General features: G+C 38.9%; 1 protein-coding gene across 1 annotated transcript in view; it reads right to left on the bottom strand.

The window, feature by feature from the left end:
* Nucleotides 1-26,511, bottom strand: part of Pez (protein tyrosine phosphatase non-receptor pez) — a 272,376-nt gene that overhangs the window by 224,185 nt on the left and 21,680 nt on the right. The window contains exons 4-5 of the mRNA XM_019056984.2: nt 26,149-26,246; nt 8,557-8,627 (exon numbers count right to left, since the gene is read on the bottom strand). Of these exons, the coding sequence (XP_018912529.1) occupies nt 8,557-8,627; nt 26,149-26,246 (169 nt within the window). The remainder of the gene's footprint in view (nt 1-8,556; nt 8,628-26,148; nt 26,247-26,511) is intronic.

Raw genomic sequence — 26,511 nt, 5'->3', positions numbered from 1 at the left:
AAATCAACCGACAATAAAGGAAACAACTATCCTTGGTACAGCTATTGTAAATATCAAATCAGCTAATGGCAAACTTTCACCCGTTCGAGCTGTCATTGATTCGGCAGCAATGTCATCATTCATTACCTTAAAATGTGCTAGTCAGCTAGGATTGAAATTCAACAAAGTCGAGATGCAGGTATCAGGTTTGGGTGATCAAGAGCTCAAATGCTGGGGAGACCTTAACTTAACCATTAAACCTCTCCATTGCTCAAGACCTGAGTTAACAACCAAGGTTGAAATTCTAACTAGCATTACCGATGCCTTGCCAACTCATGTAGTAAACTCCGAAACCATATAAAAATGGCAACATCTTCAACTGGCTGATCCTTCTTACGGAACTCCAGCGGAAATTCAATTATTAATAGGAGCTCAATTGTTCTCATACATATACACTGGGGAAAAAATTCTCTCCGACGGACAAGGTTGTGCACTAAACAGCATTTTTGGATGGATAATTACTGGAAAACTTAACACTCCACTTAAAAAACCACTTCATAGCCAAAATTTTTTAAGTATTATGGATAAGAGCCTAACGCGATTTTGGAAGATGGATTTAAACCTGTTGGACAACTTTAATGCTCAACATGAAATAGAGGCGATGGAGAATTCTCTATTAGAACAATCTGGATCAAGCCCTAAGTTTAGTGACGATGAATTAACAGCCGAGCTGGCAACAAACAAGGAACCACCAACGGTTCAACCCACCGCAAGAGTAAAAACTCGCCCCCCCCTAACCACTAAGGTGATCGACGCTCTACCCCTCAAACAAAGAAAGAGCGAATCCAAAATCCTTCACAACGACACCACAGTCAGCCATATAGTGTCAGTCAAGGCAAAAAATCGAGTAGCTCATACAAAACTACCGAAAATTCCAAAATTAGCGTCACCAAAGGAACTTAAAAAACCCACATCCATTCTTGATAGTATTAGAATGGATGCACCACCAAAAAGAGTACCTCCCCCAAAGAGGACTCCACCCTCCACGGCGCCTTCGGCACGAGTTTCTGATACCGTGGACTACTACCCTTTCTTGCCTCAATCTCCTAAGAGCAAGGGCTATAGTTATCAGCCAACACCTCCGGCGCTTCAGTACCCGCCTCAATTTGTCCCTGTCGAGACTGCCTATCTAAGGTACCTCCAACACCGAGACTTGACACATCACAACAGCTGGAACCAACGATCCATGTTTGCGAAACCATCCCGATCGCAGATAAAGAAGATGGTTCGAGCAGCTAAATGGCGCGAATCCCAAGGACGGTGCTCTGGACAAGTTAAGCGCTCACGTCGTCCTACTGCCAAGCAGCCCCATACAGTAGTGGAGGAAGAAGAAGACGGTGAGGAGGAAACTAATAGCCAGAATCAACCTCTGAAACCTTGTACATAACTATCTATAAGAAAACCTTAATTTGTCATAATACAAGTTTTTTACGTTCATTGCAAAAAGAAATTGCGTTTTATTCTGTTTTACTCTGTTTTTTCATAATTTCATTACCATGAAATTGGTGGGGGGTGTTAACGGGAGCAGCCACGCTATCAGATAATCAGCGGTCATCCGCGCGGCAACCGATAGAGAGCGCTATCAACCGCGTCAAATTACGATCGCCGATAATTTGCGTGATTTGATTTTAACGGCACCTCCGAGATCCTCTCATCAAAAGATATATTTTCTTCAACTCTGAAAGGTGACAAGGTAAGAAGACCATACTCTTACTACATTCTTCGGAGTTTCAATGCGCTGTATGCCGTTCGCAGCAAGGATTCGCTACACGTGGTAATTCGTAGCATGGACATTATACACTGCATGCTCATTCGCAGTATGAAATCTTTCGCTGTAAGCATTTTCGCAGCATGACCCTTTTCATTAGTTATTCATTAAGAAAATTTTAATTTATTCTCATGTATTTTCAGCTTCTTAAGCCATTTCCTTTCCTTTTTCCTTTTTTTCTTTACATTATTCCCGTTATACTTAGCGATGTGCTAGTACAACGGCGTGCCTCTAGAACGCCACTAGGGATGTCTCATTTCTCATTTTCTTCTTATAAAATAAAAAAAAGTCAGTAGATACTAAACAGACCTTGGGGCGACAAATTAAACCCCCTCTCCCTCATTCTTGCCCCGACCGATCTGAATTTTTAGTATGTTTTCACCTGGTGTAAGATGTGACTTTTCTGAAATTTTCATGCCCATACATAATTTTTTGCCCCCGCGGCAGCGTTGCCAAGTTGCGGACTCCAAAATGTCCAATTTGATGATAAAATGAAGGTTTCGAAGTGAGATTTCCATTCAATTTCAAAAATTCAAATCGCAAGTTGTAGTAGGGTACTGCCTGATGGGTTTCTGGCCAATTTTGAAATAGAGTGTTTGAGATTTTTAAAAAATAATCGCATTTTTGTGGTTTTTTAAGGGTAAAATAGCACACTGGGCACGGGGCGGCAAATTAAACCTCTTCTCTCTCATCCTTGCCGTGACCAATCTGAACTTTTAGTATGTATTAACCTGGTATAAGATGTGACTTTTCTGAAATTTTCATGCCCAAACAAAATGTTTTGCCCCCGCGGCAGCGTTGCCAAGTTGTGGACTCAAAAATGTCCAATTTGATGATAAAATGAAGGTTTTCGAAGTGAGATTTCCATTCAATTTCAAAAATTCAAATCGCAAGTTGTAGTAGGGTACTGCCTGATGGGTTTCTGGCCAATTTTGAAATAGAGTGTTTGAGATTTTTGAAAAATAATCGCATTTTTGTGGTTTTTTAAGGGTAAAATAGCACACTGGGCACGGGGCGGCAAATTAAACCTCTTCTCTCTCATCCTTGCCGTGACCTATCTGAACTTTTAGTATGTATTAACCTGGTGTAAGATGTGACTTTTCTGAAATTTTCATGCCCAAACAAAATTTTTTGCCCCCGCGGCAGCGTTGCCAAGTTGTGGACTCAAAAAGATCGAATTTGATGATAAAATGAAGGTTTCGAGGTGTGATTTCCTCCAAAATTTCACGAAAAATTTGCAATCTGAGAGTCTTCGATAAGGAAAAGCATATTTGAACATTACGGTTCAGAATTGGTCATTACGGTTCTTCTGTACTCTATGCATTTAGGTACCATGAAAATTATGCCACTACTCACTTGATGGGTGCAGCTAACTCAACAAGAGAGGCCGGATAAAGCGCAGATTCAGGGAAAAGCGAGCGGTTTGGGTTGACAGAAAGTTCTTAAATCTACTCCATCAACAGAAAGTAGAATTTGAGAACACTCTCCCACCCTCAAACCTTACCCCTGCTGCTGTCATACTTTGAACATTCTATCTAAAATCTTGCCCTTCCCCAAGTTTTTCTTAAAAACATGAAAAATTGAAACATAAATAAAATGAGTGGAAAACGATGATTCAAAAAAGTTTGAAAGTCCCCAAATTCAACCTCCTCTCACAGCGTATTGGATAGTTCGAATACAGAAAATTACCTCCAACAACTTAAAGAATCAAAAATTTGCAATAAATCACAATTATTTTGAGTTCTATTGAAATAAATTCATTCATAACAAAAATAGACAACGAAATGAAAGATGTTTTGTAAATTTTGTGTCATGTAAAGAGAACTATCTGTAAACCCAAACCACTCGCTTTTCCCCGAATCTTCGCTTTATCCGGCCTCTCTTGTTGAGTTAGCTGCACCCATCAAGTGAGTAGTGGCATAATTTTCATGGTACCTAAATGCATAGAGTACAGAAGAACCGTAATGACCAATTCTGAACGAAATAAAAATCAGGACCTTGAGGTTGCAACGCGATTCGGATCATTTCGACGAATTTTAAATCGTGAAGCTGGCAACGCTGCAACTCTAAATTGTTCAAATATGCTTTTCCTTATCGAAGACTCTCAGATTGCAAATTTTTCGTGAAATTTTGGAGGAAATCACACCTCGAAACCTTCATTTTATCATCAAATTCGATCTTTTTGAGTCCACAACTTGGCAACGCTGCCGCGGGGGCAAAAAATTTTGTTTGGGCATGAAAATTTCAGAAAAGTCACATCTTACACCAGGTTAATACATACTAAAAGTTCAGATAGGTCACGGCAAGGATGAGAGAGAAGAGGTTTAATTTGCCGCCCCGTGCCCAGTGTGCTATTTTACCCTTAAAAAACCACAAAAATGCGATTATTTTTCAAAAATCTCAAACACTCTATTTCAAAATTGGCCAGAAACCCATCAGGCAGTACCCTACTACAACTTGCGATTTGAATTTTTGAAATTGAATGGAAATCTCACTTCGAAAACCTTCATTTTATCATCAAATTGGACATTTTTGAGTCCACAACTTGGCAACGCTGCCGCGGGGGCAAAACATTTTGTTTGGGCATGAAAATTTCAGAAAAGTCACATCTTATACCAGGTTAATACATACTAAAAGTTCAGATTGGTCACGGCAAGGATGAGAGAGAAGAGGTTTAATTTGCCGCCCCGTGCCCAGTGTGCTATTTTACCCTTAAAAAACCACAAAAATGCGATTATTTTTTAAAAATCTCAAACACTCTATTTCAAAATTGGCCAGAAACCCATCAGGCAGTACCCTACTACAACTTGCGATTTGAATTTTTGAAATTGAATGGAAATCTCACTTCGAAACCTTCATTTTATCATCAAATTGGACATTTTGGAGTCCGCAACTTGGCAACGCTGCCGCGGGGGCAAAAAATTATGTATGGGCATGAAAATTTCAGAAAAGTCACATCTTACACCAGGTGAAAACATACTAAAAATTCAGATCGGTCGGGGCAAGAATGAGGGAGAGGGGGTTTAATTTGTCGCCCCAAGGTCAATTTTGCTATTTTACCCCTAAAAAACCACAAAAATGCGATTATTTTTCGAGGAGCTCCTACAACCTATTACGAAATTGCCCAGAAACCCATCAGGGAGTACCCCACTACAACCTCCAACTTGAATTTTTGATGTATATTCAAATCGCATTTAAAGTGAGTTCAAGCGCACCGTGCCTGGGAATTGACTGAATTACCCGAGAACGCAACAGCCATAAAATGTAAATGGGTATTTAAAATAAAAAGGGGACCAGATGGTAGACCAAGAAGATACAAAGCGAGACTGGTTGCCTGTGGATGCAGTCAACGAAAAAATATCGACTTCTTTGAAACTTACTCACTAGTGATAAAAATTGGGACTTTGCGTTCCTTGTTTGCGATTGCAATGCTAAAGAGATTAAAGATACATTATATTGATATTGATACTGCGTTTTTGCATGGAGAACTTGAGGAAGTCATATTCATGCAACAACCGTCAGGTTTTGAGGTTGAAAAAGGAAAAGTTTGAAAATTGTTAAAAACGCTGTACGGCCTAAAACAGGCGTCAAGGGGTTGGAACATAAAAATTAAAACAGTTTTGCTTGATTTTGGTCTCAAACAATCACAACTGGAAAATTGTATTTTCTTTGACGTGTATAAAGAATCGGTAATGATGATAGCTCTACAAGTCGATGATTTCTTTGTAATTTTTGATAATATGCAGCAAAGGAAGCATTAATGACTAGAATTTAAGATTAAAGACTTGGGTAGAATTAAACATGCATTGGGAATAGAATTTTCTTGGAATGACGATGAGAGTTGAGTAGCATTGTCACAAAAAAAAAAAATATGCGTTGTTTTTACTCAAAAGATTTAAGATGTCAGAATGTAATCCTGTTAAAACTCCCCTAGAAGTAAGCAAGTCCAAAGGAAAACAGGGGATTGAAATAGAGGAAGAAATTTTGGAGACTGTGTCGTAACAGAATTTAATCGGAAGCTCAATGTACATGGGAGTTTGTAGTCGTCCTGACATCCCACATGCAGTAAGTTACTTCAGTCAGTTTAATAATTGTCCAACAGTTTCAGCTTGAAAGAAGGCTAAGAGAATATTGAGATACATAAAGGGGACAATGGATAAAGGAATTCTTAACACTTCCAAAGACAAAAATCTCATAGGTTACAATGATGCAGACTGGGCAGGAGACAAAAAGGACAGACGCTCTTATACAGGGTATGTTTACAATCTGAGTGGCGGTCCTATAGTTTGGGAGAGCCATAAGCAGAAAACAATAGCCCAATCCACAACTGAGGCCAAATATATGAGCTTAACTAAGTCAAGTAAAGAAGCTATGTTTTTGCATAATCTGTATCAGGAAATATTTGGATCAGTTCCGAAAGTAAAATTGTGCTATGATGAAAAGATTAAGTTATTTTGCGACAGTAATGGCGCTATTGAGTTCGCATCGAATCCTGGGTTCAGGGCGAGGTCAAAGCACATTGAAATCAAGCATCACTTTGTCCGTGAGGTGCTCAATAAAAATATTATAGAATTACAGCACGTAAATACAGAACACATGGTTGCCGATGTGCTCACAAAAGGATCACCAAAAGAGAAGCATGAATTCTGCATAAAAAATATATTGAAAAATAGGTATTCCTCTCAAAGAATGAAGGTCTAATATAATGAATTAAGAATAAAATTGATTATTAGATACTGTGCTAGATTTAAGCTCCATTTAATTATTTTTAAGGGGGCTTGTTGGTTGGAGTAAAAACAATAAAAAGGATAATTTGTTGTAAATTTGCAACTATGTGAAAAGGTGAAACGCCATAGAATTGTGCTCTGGCTGAAAAATACCTACATAAGAGAAAAATGAAATAACGTTTAACTAATAAAGAGGAGTAAGCATTGATATATGAAATGGAAACCCATTATCAGTAAAGAGAGGTATTTTTCTGCTGTAGACTCATAACCGGGAGTTTCACCATCTCACCGAGTGGATTGAGACTATGCGTCCGGCCATGATAGTTTTGTAGTTAGTCAGTCGCTTGCTTTGTATCGAACCGGCGAGATGTCTTTGTGCTAATAAATTGTAATACCTTTCTCGCAAACTTAGTTGAACCATTTTTGGACCTAAACCCGAAATAATATATTCGTTAAAAACGACATAGTATACATTCTGAGGGTTTTGGTGTACGTAAGTCCGTTTTTTCGAAAATATTTCTCCAGCCCCCCCACTTTTGACCCCCCCCCCCGTAGCTCCCCTACCGTGAGGTTACAAAACTTTCTTTGTACTAAGCGAGTACTATTAAAAGGAGTAGAGAAACATTCTAATTTGATCACTTGGGACACAGAAACCGGGGGTCCGTCAATATTGCCACGGGCAGGGGGCCATGGCCGGGGGGACCCTCCTGGGGGAGGCCCTACGGTAAAAAAAAGTTCGGCTTTTCCGACGGTACATTTCGGTACAAAACTCTTAGTATACATTCTGCTGAGGGTTTTCGAGTACTCGTATTTGTAAGTGCTACTGAGAATCTTATTCAAAGGTAATTCGGTGTGGACAAAGAAATTGGGGCCTACTGACAGCTGCACCACCGGTTTCACAAAAATTCTTCAAAACTAACAGAAATAATTATTAGAGGAAAACTTATTCTCCTGGAAAATACCTTTCATCGAAAAACAAATTGCTCAAAATCGGATCAATAGTGACGGAGGGACAGCACTTTAAAAGAACCAAAATGGCAGACTTCAACGGCTGTCATCCTTCTCCAGTCGCCGGTCTCAAATTGTTTCCCCTTCCAGGATTACTCTCGCGGGCATCACCAATGACCCCTAAGAGCAGCATATTCCAATCAAAAAGTCCAGGGTTTTTGCCATTTTTGGATTGTGGGCAACGGACTAAGAGACCTCACGCACCAGTTTTTTGAAAGATATCAGAGGAGGTCGGGTTGCGGACCTAGTACTGTTGGCGTGCAATGACCCATTTACGACCAAAATTACGAGGAGAAAGATAAATCTTTTGACTCTGGTTTTAAATGTTCTGAATCTTAGGTAAGCTGCTAAGTAAATTCACGGCCGCAAGTATAATTTTCGGAACTTTGAAGGGGATTTTCCATTCAAACTATGGTAAACTTTTTGCATGTTAGGCGATATGTAGGGCAACCTAAAGATGAGGTTTACCTATATAGCAGAACTTTGTATTGCAATTTGTTCCAAGTTACCCCTTTTCTCTCAGACTGAACAAGAAGTTCCCCCAATTTCGGATACAAGGAAAGTTTTTTGAATTTTACACTCCACCGGTTGAATTGAGAGAATAAATAATACAGGGCTTTTTTCGGAAATTTGATTTCCAACAGGGCCAGGGAAGGAGAGCCATCACGATGCCAAGCGGGATGCTTTGAGATCAGAGCATTTCAAAGACAAAAAAGCACCGGATGTAGGACGCTATTGTGAAAAGTATCGTGCTTTTCGTTAGTGAAGTATGGCCTTTGACAAAGCTCCCACAAATACAGTATTAATATATGAGTTGATAATATAATGTAAGTTTTTTGCCGTCCCTTCCTTTTATTAAGTGTTACCATGTGAAGAGGCAAAAAACCAAAAAACGTGGCCGTAAGGAGCCTAAACCTTCATGGAGCTGAAATACACAAAAGTAGTTGCTTCAGGTAACCACCAACGACTGTAAAAACTTAACTAAGCTGACTAAATTTATTACGCAATACGTACTTTTGGAAAGAGAGCAAAGTCTTTCAGGTATTCTGCGGTATGTCGCTCTGGATCATGGTTGCCAAACTCCGCTGGGAAAAAATTTAAAATAAAAAAAAAAAGATAAATAGGGTGTCCCTCAAGGATTGTCATCAACCTTCATGTGAGCAAATGAATAAATCTAGTTAACTGCAGGTTTTGCGATTAAAGATGCTTTCAATATTGCGCAAAAGTTGTAAGCTTAAAGATCATTTCATTGACTTTCTAATGCTGCATTGTTAAGCTCCTTTGGTCAAGACTTCAATAAATGGAAACGAAACAAATTGGGCAACAAATTCACTTTTTTTCTGTGAAAATATCGCATCATCTGTGTATATGTGTGATCAGTATTAATGATAATAATATAATAATAATAATAATATATTATTATTATTATTTTTAAATGCACATTTTTCAACAGCTAGAACAAATATGTCAGAGTTAGTGAGGATAGAAGAAAAAAAAGAAAAGGAAGGAAAAAAGAATAAAGTTTTTTTAAAAAAGGGCTCATGCTAAATACTCCGCTTCACTATAAAAACATTTCGCAATGAAGAAATTTTTTAAAACATTAAGAAAATTCGAGTCCCTGTATTTGCTTTTTATAGCTGAGGGGAGCTTTTCAAATAGGATTTGACTGCGCCTTAGAGAGTGGCTGTTCTTGGTGGCATTTGTCAAAACATGGAATCTAGTGTTGATTTTACTGAGAGCCACAGGAGCTAAAGAGGCTTCAACTATAAAATTCGAAATGAACCTATAAATTACGAGGGAGGGAACGGACAGAATTTTGAGATCAATGAAATGATTTTTGCAGGACTCTCTTGGCGCTACCTTTAACATGATTCTTAAAGCCTTCTTTTGGATGATGAAGACTTTCTCCAGGAGAACGTTCTTACAATTAGACCAAATAGTTACGCAATAGTTAATGTGGGACATGAATAGGGAGTGGTAAACTAACATAAGTATACTAATATCACAATATTTAGAGAGGACTTTAATTACAAATATGGCAGAGTGTAATTTGCTGCAGATGCTGTTTACATGGCTATCAAAATTTAGCTTATTGTCCAAAAGAATCTCTAAGTACTTTAATATGGAGACCAACTCAATTTCTTGGTTGTCAATCAAGATGTTGAAGGAACCTACAATATTTTTGGTACTCAAAAGCATGTATTTGGTTTGTCTACATTAAACTGGAAGAAATTCAAAACGGTCCATTGTCTGAAAATGTTCAGAATAATGAAAACATCCATCTCTAGTCTTGATAGATCCTTATTGCTAACCACAAAAAGCACATCATCGGCAAAAAGAAACATTATAAATAATGCAAGCACTAGGTTCATAGATATGGTTTTGACATGATGAGGCACATAGTTGGCTAAGATTAGAAACAAGAGAGGTCCAATGACTGCTCCCTGTGGGACACCACCTAAAATCTTAGTAAATTTGGACCTAAAAAAAGAACAACCATTGATTATCTGTACATACTAATGCAAATGCCTGTCTAAAGTAAAGCGTACTAAAATCGAAAAGCATAGGAATGTTTCAAATATTCGAGGAAATTTACGAAGATACATTATAAAATATAATCCACATTACTTTTTAAAACAGCCTACTCAATTTTTCATCCTTTCTCAAAGAACGTTTGAGCCTCCATTTCTTGTTCAAAGCATACACAGCTTGAACCGTCATCTCGTACTTTTTTCTCCAAATCTGCTCACAGGATTCTTTGAAAAATCTTAAGCAGCATCCTTCATTTTTTAAGATGTAATAAATTTTGATCTCTCAAGTATGGTGCCAAAGTGCACAGGTTTGGTCTCTTTGAGCCTCAGTGCTCATTAAGCAAAACTTGCTGCAGAGTTTGAAAATCTGACAACTCTGACAACCCCGAACAAATAGAACAATTAGGTCTGTTGGTGTTCATGATAATATTGCGCAACGGAGAGTTTTGCTTTGCTGCCGGTAGTTAGGATTGTCACTAGGTACACTCTAAGTTACTGCATTTTTTTTTTTTTTCTTTTTTTTCTTTTTTTTTGCTGTTTAATGGCTTTGTGTCTAAGCACCTGCAGCCAACTTTAGACTAGTGTGTATCTATCGAATGGAGGTTATAAGTGATTAGGAACCGACTTCAAAGGTGTGAGAGGCAAAAAAAAAATATAGAGACATGGAAAAAAAGGGGGGGGGGGGTTGATAAAAAAGTAGAGTTGAAGATTGAGAGGGTGAGAGCCCTTCACCATTTTCACGCTCTGATACCCGGCAGAGCGACTTCCTATGACCAGAGACTGGGTAATGGAAAACATAAAAAGTGAACATATGGTATGAATTGAGTATGGAAGAGAAAATGATTTGTTTGGAAAAAGGTAGATTGAATAATTTAGAGGGTAAGACGGTTGGTGGGTGTGGAATAAGTTTAAGAAAATTATTAGTGTAAGAGTAAAGATTTGGTAGATTAGAGATGGATATCATTTTTAACTAGAAAGAGGGCTATGGATTTAAGGGTATTGAGGTCACCGACCGAAAGAAGATATAGAGTTGAGTAGGGTGGGAAGATTTCAAATTTATTTATAAGTTCAGAAAAAAAGGATGTTTCTATTTTTCAGCTTTTCACATTGGAAAAGGATATGATCTGAGTTTACTATGGAACCACATTCACACAAATTAGAGGTTGCTAAGTTGATTCTAAACAAGTGCGAGGGGTAAAGGCCATGACCAATTCTAAGTCTAATTAAATTCGTAATAAGAGAACGTTTCCAGTCAAGTCTGTAAAACCATGGTTTGCGAGAGAGTGTAGGGAGAAGCGATTTTAGTCTTTGACCTTTCCAAGTACGTGTTAACCAGTCAGAATTCCAATCATTAAAGTTTTGTTGGGTGATAAGGGGGAACAATTGTTTAAAACAGATTTTATTATCAACTAACTAAGCTAGATGAATCAATTTAGTCAATTGGTCAACTCTCTCAATACCTAATATCCCTGAGTGACTAGGGATCCAGACCAACCAAATATTTCTTTCACGGTGTCTTAACAGGATTTCTTTGGTTTCTTCAATGAGGGGGTGGAGGTCCGGTTTTTGATTAATAAGGTTAACTAAGACACTATGAGAGTCCGTACAGATAACAACATTGGATAGATTGAGACTAATACTATGTTCGACAGCTTGGAGGATAGCCCACGTTTCGGCTGTAAATATAGAATTATAATCTGACAGAGAATAGACTTTATAGGATTCAATAGAGAGAAAGGCTGAAGAGGTATATTCGGCTGTCTTGGCACCGTCAGTATAATACTGGGTAAAGTTCCTAAATTTTAGTCTCATTAATTCATTAAAGTTCATTTGGATTGAAACGTGATCAGATAGTTTTCTTGGAGGAATGTCTAGAAAGATGGTATTAGGTTAGCTAAAAATTGGAAAACTGGATCTCTCATAAGTGAGCAAGGTAAATCGCTTTTTAAGGTTTTGGGTGAAGAAGGTTTTCTCAGAAACCATCTATTAAGAGAAAGTGGGTGTTGTTTATTAACACAATAGTTACATGACATAATTGATCTCTCAAGCATCTTTATATTTCTAATAATGGGATTGTGATTCAGGCTCATTGATCTGATTAGGAGTTTGTCTGTTAGGAAGTTAAATCTATTAAGGATGGGAGGGATAGCTGCCTCGACGTTTAGATTGTTGGTGGGGGTTGATCTAAGAACACTTATAGTCTGATCTCTAATGTACAAAAATCCAGTCCCACGTGCAACTTTCTGAAAAAAGTTGGTGAGTGATATCAATCTCTTCGTTATGATGTCTAGAATCAGAATTTGGATGGCGATAACCTTGAAAATCGTGCAGGAAGCGCCCAAAGCCCAAAAACAAAATGGCGGCCGCTCGGTAGCCCTTATTTTTGAAAATTCCGAATTATGGCATATGAGGTATCGATTCCTATGTTTTTTGGGTCGTAAAATCCGAATAAGATGTTTAAAATACCCTCCGATCAAAAAAAATGTCGCAAATCCAACATGGCGGCTGAAAATACCCACCCGGCGCGGAAATCGCTGAGTTCTCATTTGGCCGTCTAGTAAGACGGCCAATGATTGTATTGTGTGGTCCCAGGTTTGAAAACAGAGTTACAACTCACTGTATGGTCCATAAAAAAACCCCAAAATCCAATATGGCGGCCAAAATGGCCGCCGATCGAAACCTGTTTTTTTGGTATCGGCGTATGGCGTCGAGTGGGGTATCATTTCTCATGTATTTTGGGTCGCACATTACGAATATGAAGTCAAAAATTACTCTTGACCAATATTGAAGCTCGTAAATTCAACATGGCGGCTAAAATGGCAGGCATGGATAGAATAAAAGCAATTACATACAGCGGTAGTCCTGATCTAATACATTTGTGGGGCAACTTATACCAAATTTAAAGTTAAGATCTATCTGATCAAATGTATATGCTTTTGCCATCCATTTTGACACTATAAATGGCTGCCACAATAGCCGATCTTAAATGATAAAATAACTACGTAAAATGTGGATAAGTATCGAGGTAAGTAGTCAAACCATGCATCCTCGGGATGGCTATCAAATTTTAGGGTGTACTTACCTTTGCGAAGTGTTTAATCGGAGTTTCCTCGAGAATTTGTCCTCTAAGTCTGAAAATCGGCCGCGAATAAAAATGAAAATAAAAGCTCAAGTAATTCGCAAAACTGGACCTGACCAGCAAGTAAGACTGAACACTGTTAGAAGATTTAATGTGTGTTTGGGCAAAGAAATAATAAGCAAAATAGAATTATCATGTTTTTCAATGTATTTACCTCGATGGCTACAATTTTTTTTTTTTTTTTCAATTCAAAAGTTGTGTTACATAGATTTTTCCTCATATTACCCAAAGTCATCAAAAGAAAATTCGTAATCATTGAAGTAAATACATTGAAAAACATGATGAATCTATTTTGCTTATTATTTCTTTGCCCAAACACACATTAAATCTTCTAACAGTGTTCAGTCTTACTCGCTGGTCAGGTCCAGTTTTGCGAGTTACTTGAACTTTTATTTTCATTTTTATTCGCGGCCGATTTTCAGACTTTGAAGACAAATTCTCCAGGATACTCTGATAAAACACTCTGCAAAGGTAAGTACACCCGAAAATTTGACAGCCGTCCCGAAGATGCATGGTTTGACTACCTACCTCAATATCCTCATTTTATGTAGTTATTTTATCATTAAAGATCGACTATTGTAGCAGCCATTTATAGTGTGAAAATGTGTAAGTTTTAGTGTCAAAATGGATGGCAAAAGCGTAAACATGTGATCAGATAGATCTTAACTTTAAAGAGCCTCGTCAGAAGGGGTGTTTTTTAACCCCTTTTCGGATACCTGAGTTGATCAACCGGACAAGGCTCAAATATAAGCTTATGGTGCGGCAAACTTCCATGAAAAGTTTCAACTTGAATAAACACCTTGTTTAAGCTGTACAGCGTTTCCAATTTTTCATTCATGTGCTCTATAATCAAGGAATTCTGGATCATCGTGGTTCAACAGACTAGTATACCCGAGTTGGTCAACAAGTCAAAGCTCAAATGAAAGCTTGTGGTAAGGCAAACTTCCACGCAAAGTTTCAACTTGAAGTGACCCCTCGTTTAGCGCTATACGCCGTTGCCAATTATACATTTTTATGCGCTATAATCAAGAAATTCTGGATCATCATGGTTCAACAGACTATAGTACACCCGAGTTGGTCAACGGGACAAGGCTCAAATATAAGCTTATGGAAAGGCAAACTTCCACGCACAGTTTCAAATTGAAGTGACACCTCGTTTAAGCTGTAATGCGTTGCCAATTTTTCATTTATATGCGCTAGAATCAAGGAATTCTGGATCATCGTAGTTCAACAAACTAGTACACCTGAGTTGGTCAACGAGACGAGGCTCAAATGAAGGCTTAGGGTAAGGCAAACTTACACGCAAGATTTCAACTTGCAGTGACCCCTCGTTTAGGCTGTACAGCGTTCCCAATACGTCATTGTGTAACATTTGATTTTTTTTTTTTTTTTTTGTAACATTAACTTAAAAATTCGTCTTCTCCTTTCAAAATCAATCCTAAAGTATTGTATCGTAATATTTTACCCATACTGAAGGAAGACGGCACCTTAAAGTGCGATTTTCGCGCGAAAAGCTCAAAAATATGGGCGTCTCATCGTAAAATAAATGTACACAATTTGGCAACGTTACTCTAAAAATTCCATTTTTGCCTTAAACAGTAATCATATACTATGCCATGGTGATATTCAGTCATCAGAATGGGAGAAATGCATTGGAAATTAAGTTTTCTGAGCATTCACTTGAAAAATTCTTTAATTTTTGTAAGAAATTAAAATAAATTTGGCAACATTGCTTTTGGAATTCAATTTTCGCCGTAAGCAGGCTATCATTTACTATCGTAGGGTAATGTTTATCCCATACTCGTTAAAGTAAGAGCCCATGATGATACGTTTTCCGCCAAAAGTCTCGAAAATACCCTCATTTTACGTTAAAAAATTGGAAACACTGCTTCGAAAAGTTCACGATGCGGCCTTCAATTGCGTTTCTATACGATCTCAGGGTAGTATTCAGCTTGTAGACCGATGCACTAGTCTGTTTAATTATGATGCACTGGACTATTAGTCCAGAATTCCTTGATTATAGCACATAAAAATGAAAAATTGGCAACGCTGTACAGCCTAAACGAGGTGTCACTTCAAGTTGAAACTTTGAGTGAAAGGTTGCTTTACCATAAGCTTTCATTTGAGCCTTGTCCCGTTGACCAACTCGGGCATCCAAAAAAAGGGGCTAAACTTGGCGAGGCTATAGAGGCTTGGCATATAAGAGGCCCCACAAATGTATTAAATCAGGACTACCGCTGTATGTAATTGCTTTTATTCTATCCATGCCTGCCATTTTAGCCGCCATGTTGAATTTACGAGCTTCAATATTGGTCAAGAGTAATTTTTGACTTCATATTCGTAATGTGCGACCCAAAATACATGAGAAATGATACCCCACTCGACGCCATACGCCGATACCAAAAAAACAGGTTTCGATCGGCGGCCATTTTGGCCGCCATATTGGATTTTGGGGTTTTTTTATGGACCATACAGTGAGTTGTAACTCTGTTTTCAAACCTGGGACCACACAATACAATCATTGGCCGTCTTACTAGACGGCCAAATGAGAACTCAGCGATTTCCGCGCCGGGTGGGTATTTTCAGCCGCCATGTTGGATTTGCGACATTTTTTTTGATCGGAGGGTATTTTAAACATCATATTAGGATTTTACGACCCAAAAAACGGACCCAATAGGAATCGATACCTCATATGCCATAATTCGGAATTTTCAAAAATAAGGGCTACCGAGCGGCCGCCATTTTGTTTTTGGGCTTTGGGCGCTTCCTGCACGATTTTCAAGGTTATCGCCATCCAAATTCTGATTCTAGACATCATAACGAAGAGATTGATATCACTCACCAACTTTTTTCAGAAAATTGCACACAGATGTACACATGAGATCAGACTATCAAGGTTTTACGTAAGCAGGAATTTTGAAGTATATTGGTTCTTTCAATAAGATTGAAATTTCTGCAATATATTGGGAGACCGAAATCAAGAATCGGGCGAATCATACTAATGAAAAGTTTTCGAGAGACGTCCTAGTAAATACCCCAAGGAGAATCATGTAAATTAGACAAAATTTTTAATTTACAAGAAATTTTTAGTTTAATAGAGTTAATATGTGGAAGCCAGTTCATTTTCCTAGTATATAGGAGGCCTAAATAGGTGGCCGAGGGTAGAACGGGGATTAAGAAATCATGCAGATTAAAAGATAGATTCTCAGGGAGTCTCCTAGTAGAAAAAATGATAGCCTGGATTTTAGGGAGAGATAGGTCAAGTCCTAGAGCTGAGAGGGCATTGTTAATACGCTTAAGATCTGAATTAAGTAATTCCATGGCCACTTCAAGTTTCTTATGGATATTATAAATAGATATGTCATCAGCAAATTCTGAAATGTATGATGTAGAGAGGGATCTAAATAAGTCAGAGGTGTAGATAAGGTAGAGTAACGGGCTAAGGATACCACCTTGGGTCGGACCTTTGGGTTGGAGGCGAGGATTCGTAAATTTATTAAAATATGAGACTGTAATGTAGTTATTTGAAATGAGGTTAAAAATAATACGGGCTAGGTTAGGATTAATACCAATCGCAATGAGTTTCTTATAAAGGATTTTGTAATTAACGTTGTTGTAGGCGTTTTTAATATCCAAAAATAGGGTTGCCATGTATGCTTTTTCACCTATCGCCTTATAAGCATGTCTGGAGATTTGAAAGTGATTATAATAAACATTTTTACCCTTTCTAAAACCGTATTGGAAGGGCGAAAGTTTGTGATTTTTTTCGAGAAAGTACTCTAAAAGGTTAAGAATTATGCTCTCAAAAAGTTTTCTATATACTGAAATAATTCCAATAGGTCTGTAGGAAGAGGCAAATTGAGGGTGTTTATCTTTCTTAAGACTGGTGAAAATTTTAACATTTTTCCAGGATTCAGGGATCTTTTTAGTAATTGGGATATTGTTAAAAATGTCAAAGAGGATAGATTGGGCTTTTAGGGGGGCTTCTGAAATGAATTCAAACAGGGTGTTATCTAAACCAGGATTTTTCTTTTTAAGTTTCATAATTGCCAAAAGAAATTCTTCTTTCGAGATTTTTTCAAATGAGTTAGAGAAGGATGAAGAGTTGTTCCATTGTTTAGTGAACTGAGAGTCAGGGGTAAGGGCTAGCTGAAGATCGTCAATCAAATCAAAATTAATGTCTGGATACGGGGTTAGTGATCTGTTAAGAATCTTTACTTTTTCAAAAATTTCTTTGGCAGGGGTAAAGTGATTTAGTTTGTCTGTGAATTCTCTCCAATATTTCTTTTTTGAACTTTTAACCAGGAGTTTAAATTCAGCACTGGTCTTCTTATATTCTAAAAATGTAGAGAAGGAACAATTTCTCTGATAGTAAGGCGCCTTGTCGGAGGGTTTTTATGTAACGAAGGGGCTGAAGTAAGGGTGTTGCCTCTCCCTCACCTTGTTTAAAATATACTTGGAACATGTACTGCGCGAATGGAAGAAAAAATGTTCCAGAATGGGTGTGCCTCGGAATGATGAAGAAACTCTTTACATGTTATGCTTTGCTGATGACCAAGTAATTATCGCCCAAGATCAGGATGATGCTGTGTACATGACTCGAAAGTTGGTGGCTGAGTATCGGAAATGGGGCCTCAAGGTGAATGTCAGCAAAACCGAGAAGTTGACCGTTGGCGGGAATCGGTAAAGTATAGAATTAGAGGATGGGCGGCAAATTGGAAGCTGCAATATTTACAAATATTTAGGAGTGTTTCTAACCCAGGATGGAAGATTGGACCAGGCCATCAAAAAGAGGAATATGCAGGGTAGGAGGGCAATCGCTGTGTTAAATGGAGTCCTTCGGGACCAAAGGATTTCCAAAGAGAACAAAAGAAGGATCCACAACGCGATTGTCAAAAGCATAGTAACCTACGGGTGTGAAGTATGGCCGATGAAACAGCGGAACCCGGAAGGTTTTAGAGGAAACAGAGATGGACTTCTGGCGTAGATCCGCTGGTATTTCCAGAAAGGATCGCGGCAGACATGAGACGGTACGGGAGATCATGGATGCCAAGCAGACCATAGTGCATGACATTATGACAAAACAACTCATTTGGTATGGTCATGTCCGGAGAATGGCAGGAGACAGGTTGCCGAAGAAGGTCCTTGATTTGGTTCCTCCTGGGAGAAGACGCAGAGGGCGCCCAATGAAAGGTTGGAGGGAGGGGATTGAAGCGGAAAAGTTAAGGTGCTCAATGCCCCAAGATTTGAGGTTTGAAAGAGAGCAGTGGAGGTCAGGAGTCGTAGAGCGCGAGAGAGTGCTGTAAAGCGACTTATACAGGGTTATCCAAAAGTCACTGACCACCCCTGTAACTTTTTTCCACATTGAGATAGAAGTTTGAAACTTTGGGAATGTTCCTCGGTCTAAGATAGCAACTTTTTGGTCTCCCCAAAATTTTCTGGGGCGGCCCTCCTTAAGGGGGGCGGGGGCTAACTTTTTTTTTTCAAATGGCAACCCCCCCTTTGTGAAATTTCATTCGAAAGATAATACAAAAAGACAATTTTTGGCGCAAACTGCAGGTCAAAATGTTCATTTTTGACAAAATGGCGGCCGGTCGAAGTTCAAAATGGCGGAAATTTGGAATCTCCGTTGTTTCTTGACGGATTGGTGTGAAACTCGGAATCCTAGGGTTTTATCAGATGAGAAAAACGATTCTGGCATTGGTTTTCCAGAAAAGTCAGTCCTTTTCAAAATAACGGCGGTCAAAATGGCGGCCTAGAGCGGGAAGTGTATATTTAGGCTGCATATCGTTGGATTTGCAGGAAAATTGGTTTCTGGGGGTGTTTCGGCACGAGAAGAACGACTCTTTCATTGGATATCTGAAATTTTGACAAATTCCAAAATGGCGGCGGAAAAATTGCGGGAAATCAGTCTTACGGCTGTTTACCGATGGATTTGCATGAAATTCGATATCCTGGCGGTTTTTGGCTGGATAAAAAGGAATTTTTCATTAGATTCTTGAAATATCAAATAATTTCATGCTAATCCATCCGTAAAGAGCCGTAAGACTGATTTCCCGCAATTTTTCCGCCGCCATTTTGGAATTTGTCAAAATTTCAGATATCCAATGAAAGAGTCGTTCTTCTCGTGCCGAAACACCCCCAGAAACCAAGTTTCCTGCAAATCCAACGATATGCAGCCTAAATATCCACTTCCCGCTCTAGGCCGCCGTTTTGACCGCCGTCATTTTGAAAAGGACTGACTTTTCTGGAAAACCAAAGCCAGAATCGTTTTTCTCATCTGATAAAACCCTAGGATTCCGAGTTTCACACCAATCCGTCAAGAAACAACGGAGATTCCAAATTTCCGCCATTTTGTCAAAAATGAACATTTTGACCTGCGGTTTGCGCCAAAAATTTTCTTCTTCTATTATCTTTCGAATGAAGTATCACAAAGGGGGGGTTGCCATTTGAAAAAAAAAGTTAGCCCCCGCCCCCCTTAAGGGGGGCCGCCCCGGAAAATTTTGGGGAGACCAAAAAGTTGCTATCTTGGACCGAGGAATATTCCCAAAGTTTCAAACTTCTATCTCAATTGGGAAAAAAGTTACAGGGGTGGTCAGTGACTTTTGGATAACCCTGTATGTATGTAAAAAGCTGCTGCATCGCACGTTTGCGAAATTTGTGATCCCGATAATTGAGGTTTTTGGCGATTTGATTATTTTTTTTATTGACGAAGCAGTCACGCTAGAGCCCCGAAAATTCGAGATAGTAGTCTCCTAACACACTAATTTTGATTTAAATTAAATATTTGGGCTTGCGAGACAGGGAGATATGTTTTAAAAATTCGGAAACTTAGCCAAAACCGCTTCTCAGGCACATTATGGGATACATATCAGCGAGTTGACAAATTTTTTTTAAGTTTGAAAAAATATTGCTATCGTCGTAAAAGTTTAAGGTAGTTGACTTCTAATAGACTAATTTTGATATAAATTACACATTTAAACGTGGAGACCGCGGAAGTATTTTTAAAAAATCGGAAACTTGACCGAAAACGCTGTTTTGGCGCAAAGATGCATTTCGGCGAAAATTGATTATTTTCTTAATATTCAGAGAAATATTGCTGGCGTTGTATGAACTGAAGGTAGTTACCTTCTAACAACACAGTTTTGACAAAAAATAATAGTTTTCGTTCCAGATACAGAAAGTTTAGATACCAATATTTGCATGCAGAGTGCGATGTACACTGATAACCGGAAGAGAATTATTGCGTAACGCACACAGCAAGCTATAATGTCGGAATCTTGGTTGGTTGGAATTTTTGAATGGAGCAATACTGAATAGCAACAACAATAACTGCAACTTCATCAACTCAAAGACCTCTGTGATTTTTCCTCTCAATAAGAAACAAATTCTAAAAAAAAAAAAAACCTTCTAGAAGTAGTGTTTGTTCGTTCTCCTTTAAAAAAAATAAATATCACTGGGGATTCTCAAAAACAGGAAACGAAATACGTGGTTTGAGAGTTTCGCTGTCAATATTCTATAATGAACTGATATCTCACTTGACTATCACGTAAATGAGTACCTGACAAATATACCTTCCTGCCATTCGAAATGGACCTGTTGCAAACTTTTGCTAGAGCAAAAATAAGAGTTGTTTCTTGTAGATAATGCCTCAAAAATCACGATGAGCGCATCGGCAAAGTCTGAAATGCACTCATAACTTCACAATCTGCGAAAGAAATTTGCATTTTTTTAAGCTTCCCGCTTCAAAAACGATACTACGGCACAGGTGAACATTTTGTTATAGGAGTCGCTCCATCGTCGGCGATATTCATCATGGCCGACGCTTGCGCGCAGTTCCGCGCGTAATTCGAGGAGAGTTCAAGGTCAATCAATTCGGGCGTGGAAAATATGAACGTTAACACACCGATTGTTATCTGGTCTAATCCAGTTCAGATGTTATCTCGTCCCATCAAACGTGTTTTGGCGGATTGGCGTCGGCCATGATGATTATTGCCGACGATGGAACGACTCCTCTTACAAAATGTTCACCTGTGCCGTAGTATCGTTTTTGAAGCGGGAAGCTCAAAAAACCGCAAATTTCTTACGCAGACTGTGAAGTTATGAGTGCATTTCAGACTTTGCTGATGCGTGATTTTCGAGGCATTATCTATAAGAAACAACTCTTATTTTTGCTCTAGCAAAAGTTTGCAACAGGCCCATTGGCCGCCATGGTGCACCCAATTTGACCAGGAGCTTTTTTTTTTACACTATTTTTGAAATTTGCGATCAAAATGACAGCGAAGATGACACCTCACACTACACTAGATGCACATTTTAGAGTACCTTATACCCTCATAATTACAACACGGCAGCCTTTATGAATTTTAGGCATTTTAAGGGGTATTCCCCGGTCAAACCACGGTAAACTTTTTGTATGTTTTGCGTTATTCAGATCAACTTAATGATAATATTCTTTTATGTAAAGTATGTTACGCAAATTGATCCGAGTTAGCCCTCTTTCTTCCATATTTCTCCTGGACTGAACGAGGAATTGTACCAAATTTCCGGAAAAATAAGGATTTTCGAATTTTACATTAAAGCGCTTGCACTAACAATGAGAGAAAAAACGATAGAAAAGTTTTTTACTTTCCAATCACTTTGATCCTATGCATTTTTGTCATATTTGCCATCGTTGCCATGCTATCGTCCAAAAATCTGAATATACCGTGAATTTTGGCTTCAACGTCAATTTGGGTGGTCCAAATGTTGACAAAAAAATTCAGGCGTTGTATTTAGACCATTTCGCCACTTCCATGCTATGTCCGTTTTCGAAAGGAAATAAAAGCCCAAAAACGCTCCATCCTAGCTTGAGGTAACTTAATTTTAAGGGGGAAGGGGTCTAAAGCAAATTTTCGTTCGTCAACTGTTGTAGAAATCCGTAAACGGTTGTCCTGCGCGTTGACGAAGTTGGTATTTTCATCAACCAATCAGAGCCCTGTGGCCTGTTTACAATACTGTTGATGGATTTTGGCAACGTTTTACGAAAATTTTCTCGTCCCAAACAGCGATGAATAAACAAACAATAATCAAAACAAACATTGAAGGTTAGAAAATTTTGAATTGCTGAAATGGACAGGAGCAAGAAAATCGCGCTTATCCTCAGTGGAAGGAAAAGACTGAAGCGAAAAGTGTTAAATCTTCTCTTAGATACGCCGCTCAACACGAGAGACGCGAATCCAAATCCCAAATCAATATTACTTCTCTCACTAACCTCACTCGTGGTTTTAACCAGAATCGTTAACAGGCTCGACAACGAGGTCCCTGGCACGTTTACGAAACCGTAACCTGTTGACGAAAATTAAATTACGCTTAAATTACGAGGTATTTGGCGGGAAAGGCAAGGCCACGCCCATTTCATCACAACGGAGCAACAACGGAGAACGAAAATTTCTTTTGATGACGTATTTCGTCAACTGTTTACGAATTTCGACAAAAGTTGACGAACGAAAATTTGCTTCTAGAGATGACAGGTGAGCGATAAGGAGGAGAGAGGGGTGCAAAAGTCGGGAAAATTGGGTGATGTAATCTATGGATAACTATACCCAGTATAAGCGTGATTGGGAAGGTCTTATCTCTTTGGTTCCTAACCTCATCGAATTGACATGGAATGACCCACATACAGCCTTCTCTGTCCAAACAAGGTAGCGATAAATGCAGTAACTTAGAGTGTACCTGGTGACAATCCTAACTACCGGCAGCAAAGCATAACTCTCCGTTGCGCAATATTATCATGAACACCAACAGACCTAATTGTTCCATTTGTTCGGGGTTGTCAGAGTTGTCAGATTTTCAAACTCCGAAGCAAGTTTTGCTTCATGAACACTGAGGCTCAAAGAGACCAATCCTGTGCACTTTGGCACCATACTTGAGAGATCAAAATTTATTACATCTTAAAAAATGAAGGATGCTGCTTAAGATTTTTCAAAGAATCCTGTGAGCAGATTTGGAGAAAAAAGTATGAGATGACGCTTCAAGCTGTGTATGCTTTGAACAAAAAATGGAGGCTCATATGTTTAACAAAAAAATTCAGGAAAATTCAGGCGTTGTATTTAGACCATTTCCTAACTTCCCTGCTATGTCTGTTTTCAAAAGGAAAAAAATGCAGGAAAGATCATTCTCTGACGTTTTAAATGATGCCATAACCATTTTTTGGCGATGATAAATAAATTTATGAGCTCAATTTTAAGCGCACCCCTGTGGCAAGCACTTTCAGTTAGTAGGCGTTTTCACCTAATTCATCGTGGCGCTGCGCCTTTTACAATCTAAGTGGACACGACCTTGCATGATTTCCCGGATTATAAGACAAATTATCAATAAATCACGATATATAGAGCATATCTCACCTCCCATAAAACATAATTTCTTTATCAGGACTAATTTTCACCTTCCAGTCGGTATATTCTTCGAGAAAAAGGGACAAAAATTCGTACAAATCAAAATGAAAGCGTATTCTTTTTTGACCTTGAGATGTTTGTTGTCAGTAATAAGACGTGATATGAAAAAGTTTGAAAGAAACAAACCCCCTCTCGGTTTTTATAGAAAGAACATTCTCTGGCGTTTAAATTGATACCATAACAATTTTTTTGCGAAAAAAAATAGATCCGTGAGCGCAATTTCAGGCGCGCCCCGGTGGCAAGCACTTTCCGTTTGTGGGCGTTTGGACCCGACTAATCGTCGCGCCGCGCCATATACAACCTAAGTGATTACATGATATGATTTTCGCTACGCACAGTTGTGAACAGATCACACTTGACTTACCATTATTCTTGCCATTGTGACTGAGCGATTCTGGGGGGGGGAGGGGGATTTTGGCATAATGTTGGGCTGAAATAAATGAGACACATCCGGCAGCGTCGCCAGTCTCTTCCCGCGCAAAATCGTATTATTTTTGAAACAACACATCGAAGAACATAGTTCAGATCAAAAACATCAGTTGGGAACACTACCTGACTTGCCATTGTTCCTGTCATTACACGACACGGAGCGCTCATAGAGTTGATCCCAGCATAATATTGAACTGAGATGAATGAGGCATTTTAAATGAGCATTGACAACACTGATGGGTGGTCTCAAACCGCCCTTTTTACTCTACCGTTTTGTGATCAGGAACAAAAAATCCAACTCCTAGCAAATCCTATGAGGAGGACAAAATCACTGATTTTGAATATCCTTCTTTCACCGTTTTCCAAATAAGTATACCTACTACGGTAGGATTCTCTCGTCTGCAAACATGCAAAACTTGACATGTGTGTATTGGCAAAATGAGTAAATGTTAGTGTTTGCTGATGTACTCTATGTTACTTTTGAGCCAATTTATGTCAGAGATAATGTGTGATACACCTGTAGCAACATTTTACAATGTTCCAGCTTGTTTTGTATTTTTATATTTCTTTCTCTTATATTTTACTTTATTTCATTTGCCTCTAAGTAAAAATTGAACTTTGGTTGGTTAAGAAGTATTGAAAAATTGAACTTTTCATTGCAAGCTTCTTTCTTCAAACATGTTCCGACATGTTGCGCATTTGAATTTACAAGATTACACTATGCCAGGGTACAGTGATGTCACTCCTGCGTGACCCGTCCCTCCCTTGCAATTCACCTCCAAACCCGCCCTCCCCCTCACCTAAGGCGGGTGATGTAATTTAAAGACGGCTACTCTGCTGTAAGCACCTGTGTGGAAAAAATTATTTACCAAATTTTAGGTCATTTGGTTGCTAAACTGATATTGAAAGAAGACGAAAAAAAAAACACGCACAAAAGAGAAACAGAAATTGTATAATTGGAGAAAATACACGAAATAAACCTTCTTAATCAACCTGAGAAGGTATTGAGTTGCAAGCTTTTCGAGTGACACGTCCCAGGAGAAATGGGGGAGTGTAGGCAATTCTAGTTGCAGATTCGCCTTTTGCACTGCTGGTCACGCAGCAAGAGAAGAAGCTCGGGAGCTACATAAGCTATTTTTAGCGCGAGGCAGATTACCGTCTGAAGATTTAGAGTTTCCAAGAAGCAATCTGGACCATAAAGAGGGTTGTTAACCAAATTATTTTTTTCCTTTCCCTGACTTTTAAGTATGCAACAGGCGCGCGCGGACGCAACGCGATGGTCGGAATACGCGCCGGTAGTTCCTCGCGAAGCCAAGCGAGAGCGCCGCCATTCTCCGCTACTCGAGCCTGAGACCGCCTGCGCCCAATTACACGAAAAATTAGAAAAATCCCTGACTTTCCCGGTCGCTACCAACCCTGCTAAAAGGATTCTCATTGGTTATGCAATCGCGGGAGGGGGGGGGGGGGTGGATGAGAATTTCTACGGAAAACTTCCTAAACGTTAGTTTAGTATTGAACACAAGCGTGTCAACTAATACAAAGAGAGATATTTTGAGCATGTAAAACTGAAAATGTGCGAGAGACTTAGAGGCAGAAAAAAGTTTGAAAATCGTTCAAGAAGTTTCACACAAGAGTAACAGTTTCCCACACAGTAATTAAGTTGATGCGAGAGATAATCTCTGCTTCGTTCCACACTTTATCCCCACTGTTTTCGGCTTTAGCTTTGATTCTTAGTGAAGCCTGGGCAATGACTGCAGCAAGGATTTCTGCACATAAGTTCTGTTATGATGTGTGGCTCCCAGTGTTGATTGTCATTTGTAGCTACACATACGGTAGCCTGGTTTAGGTACCAATCATCTTTGGGTTTCTCATCAGGGGCTGCGGCAAATCAGGGACAGCAGGACTGGGGCAAAAGGTTGGCCTGGCACCAGGATGTCGATCTGTCTCGCCATCTTGTATAGTCAGGCCATGGAACAACTAATGACTGTTCTGATATATATATGAAAAAGAAAAATCTACAGGGCATTGCAGCACCCGTAACATGATGAATACAAAACAAATTTCTTTTTACCTTGCATGCTGTAACTAGCTAGCAATACTGCTTGATCCACATCACAACAAATGCGACCTTCAATCACATCATTTTTTAGCTGAAGAAAATAATGATACCTGCAAAGAAAAGAGATCATGCTGACTATCTTGGCTCAATGAAAGAGTGTAAATTAGATAGGAGTGTATATGTGTAGGTATGTATGTATGTTAAATGTATGTACGTACGTACGTATGTGTGTGTGTGTGTGTGTGTGTGTGTGTGTGTGTGTGTGTGTAGGTGAGGGTGTGTGTGTGTGTGTGTGTATGTATGTATGTATGTATGTATGTATGTATGTATGTATGTATGTATGTATGTATGTATGTATGTATGTATGTATGTATG

This window comes from Bemisia tabaci, chromosome 2 (genome assembly GCF_918797505.1).
Source record: "Bemisia tabaci chromosome 2, PGI_BMITA_v3".
NCBI classification, from domain to species: domain Eukaryota; kingdom Metazoa; phylum Arthropoda; class Insecta; order Hemiptera; family Aleyrodidae; genus Bemisia; species Bemisia tabaci.
This window is presented reverse-complemented; position numbering and strand designations above follow the sequence as displayed.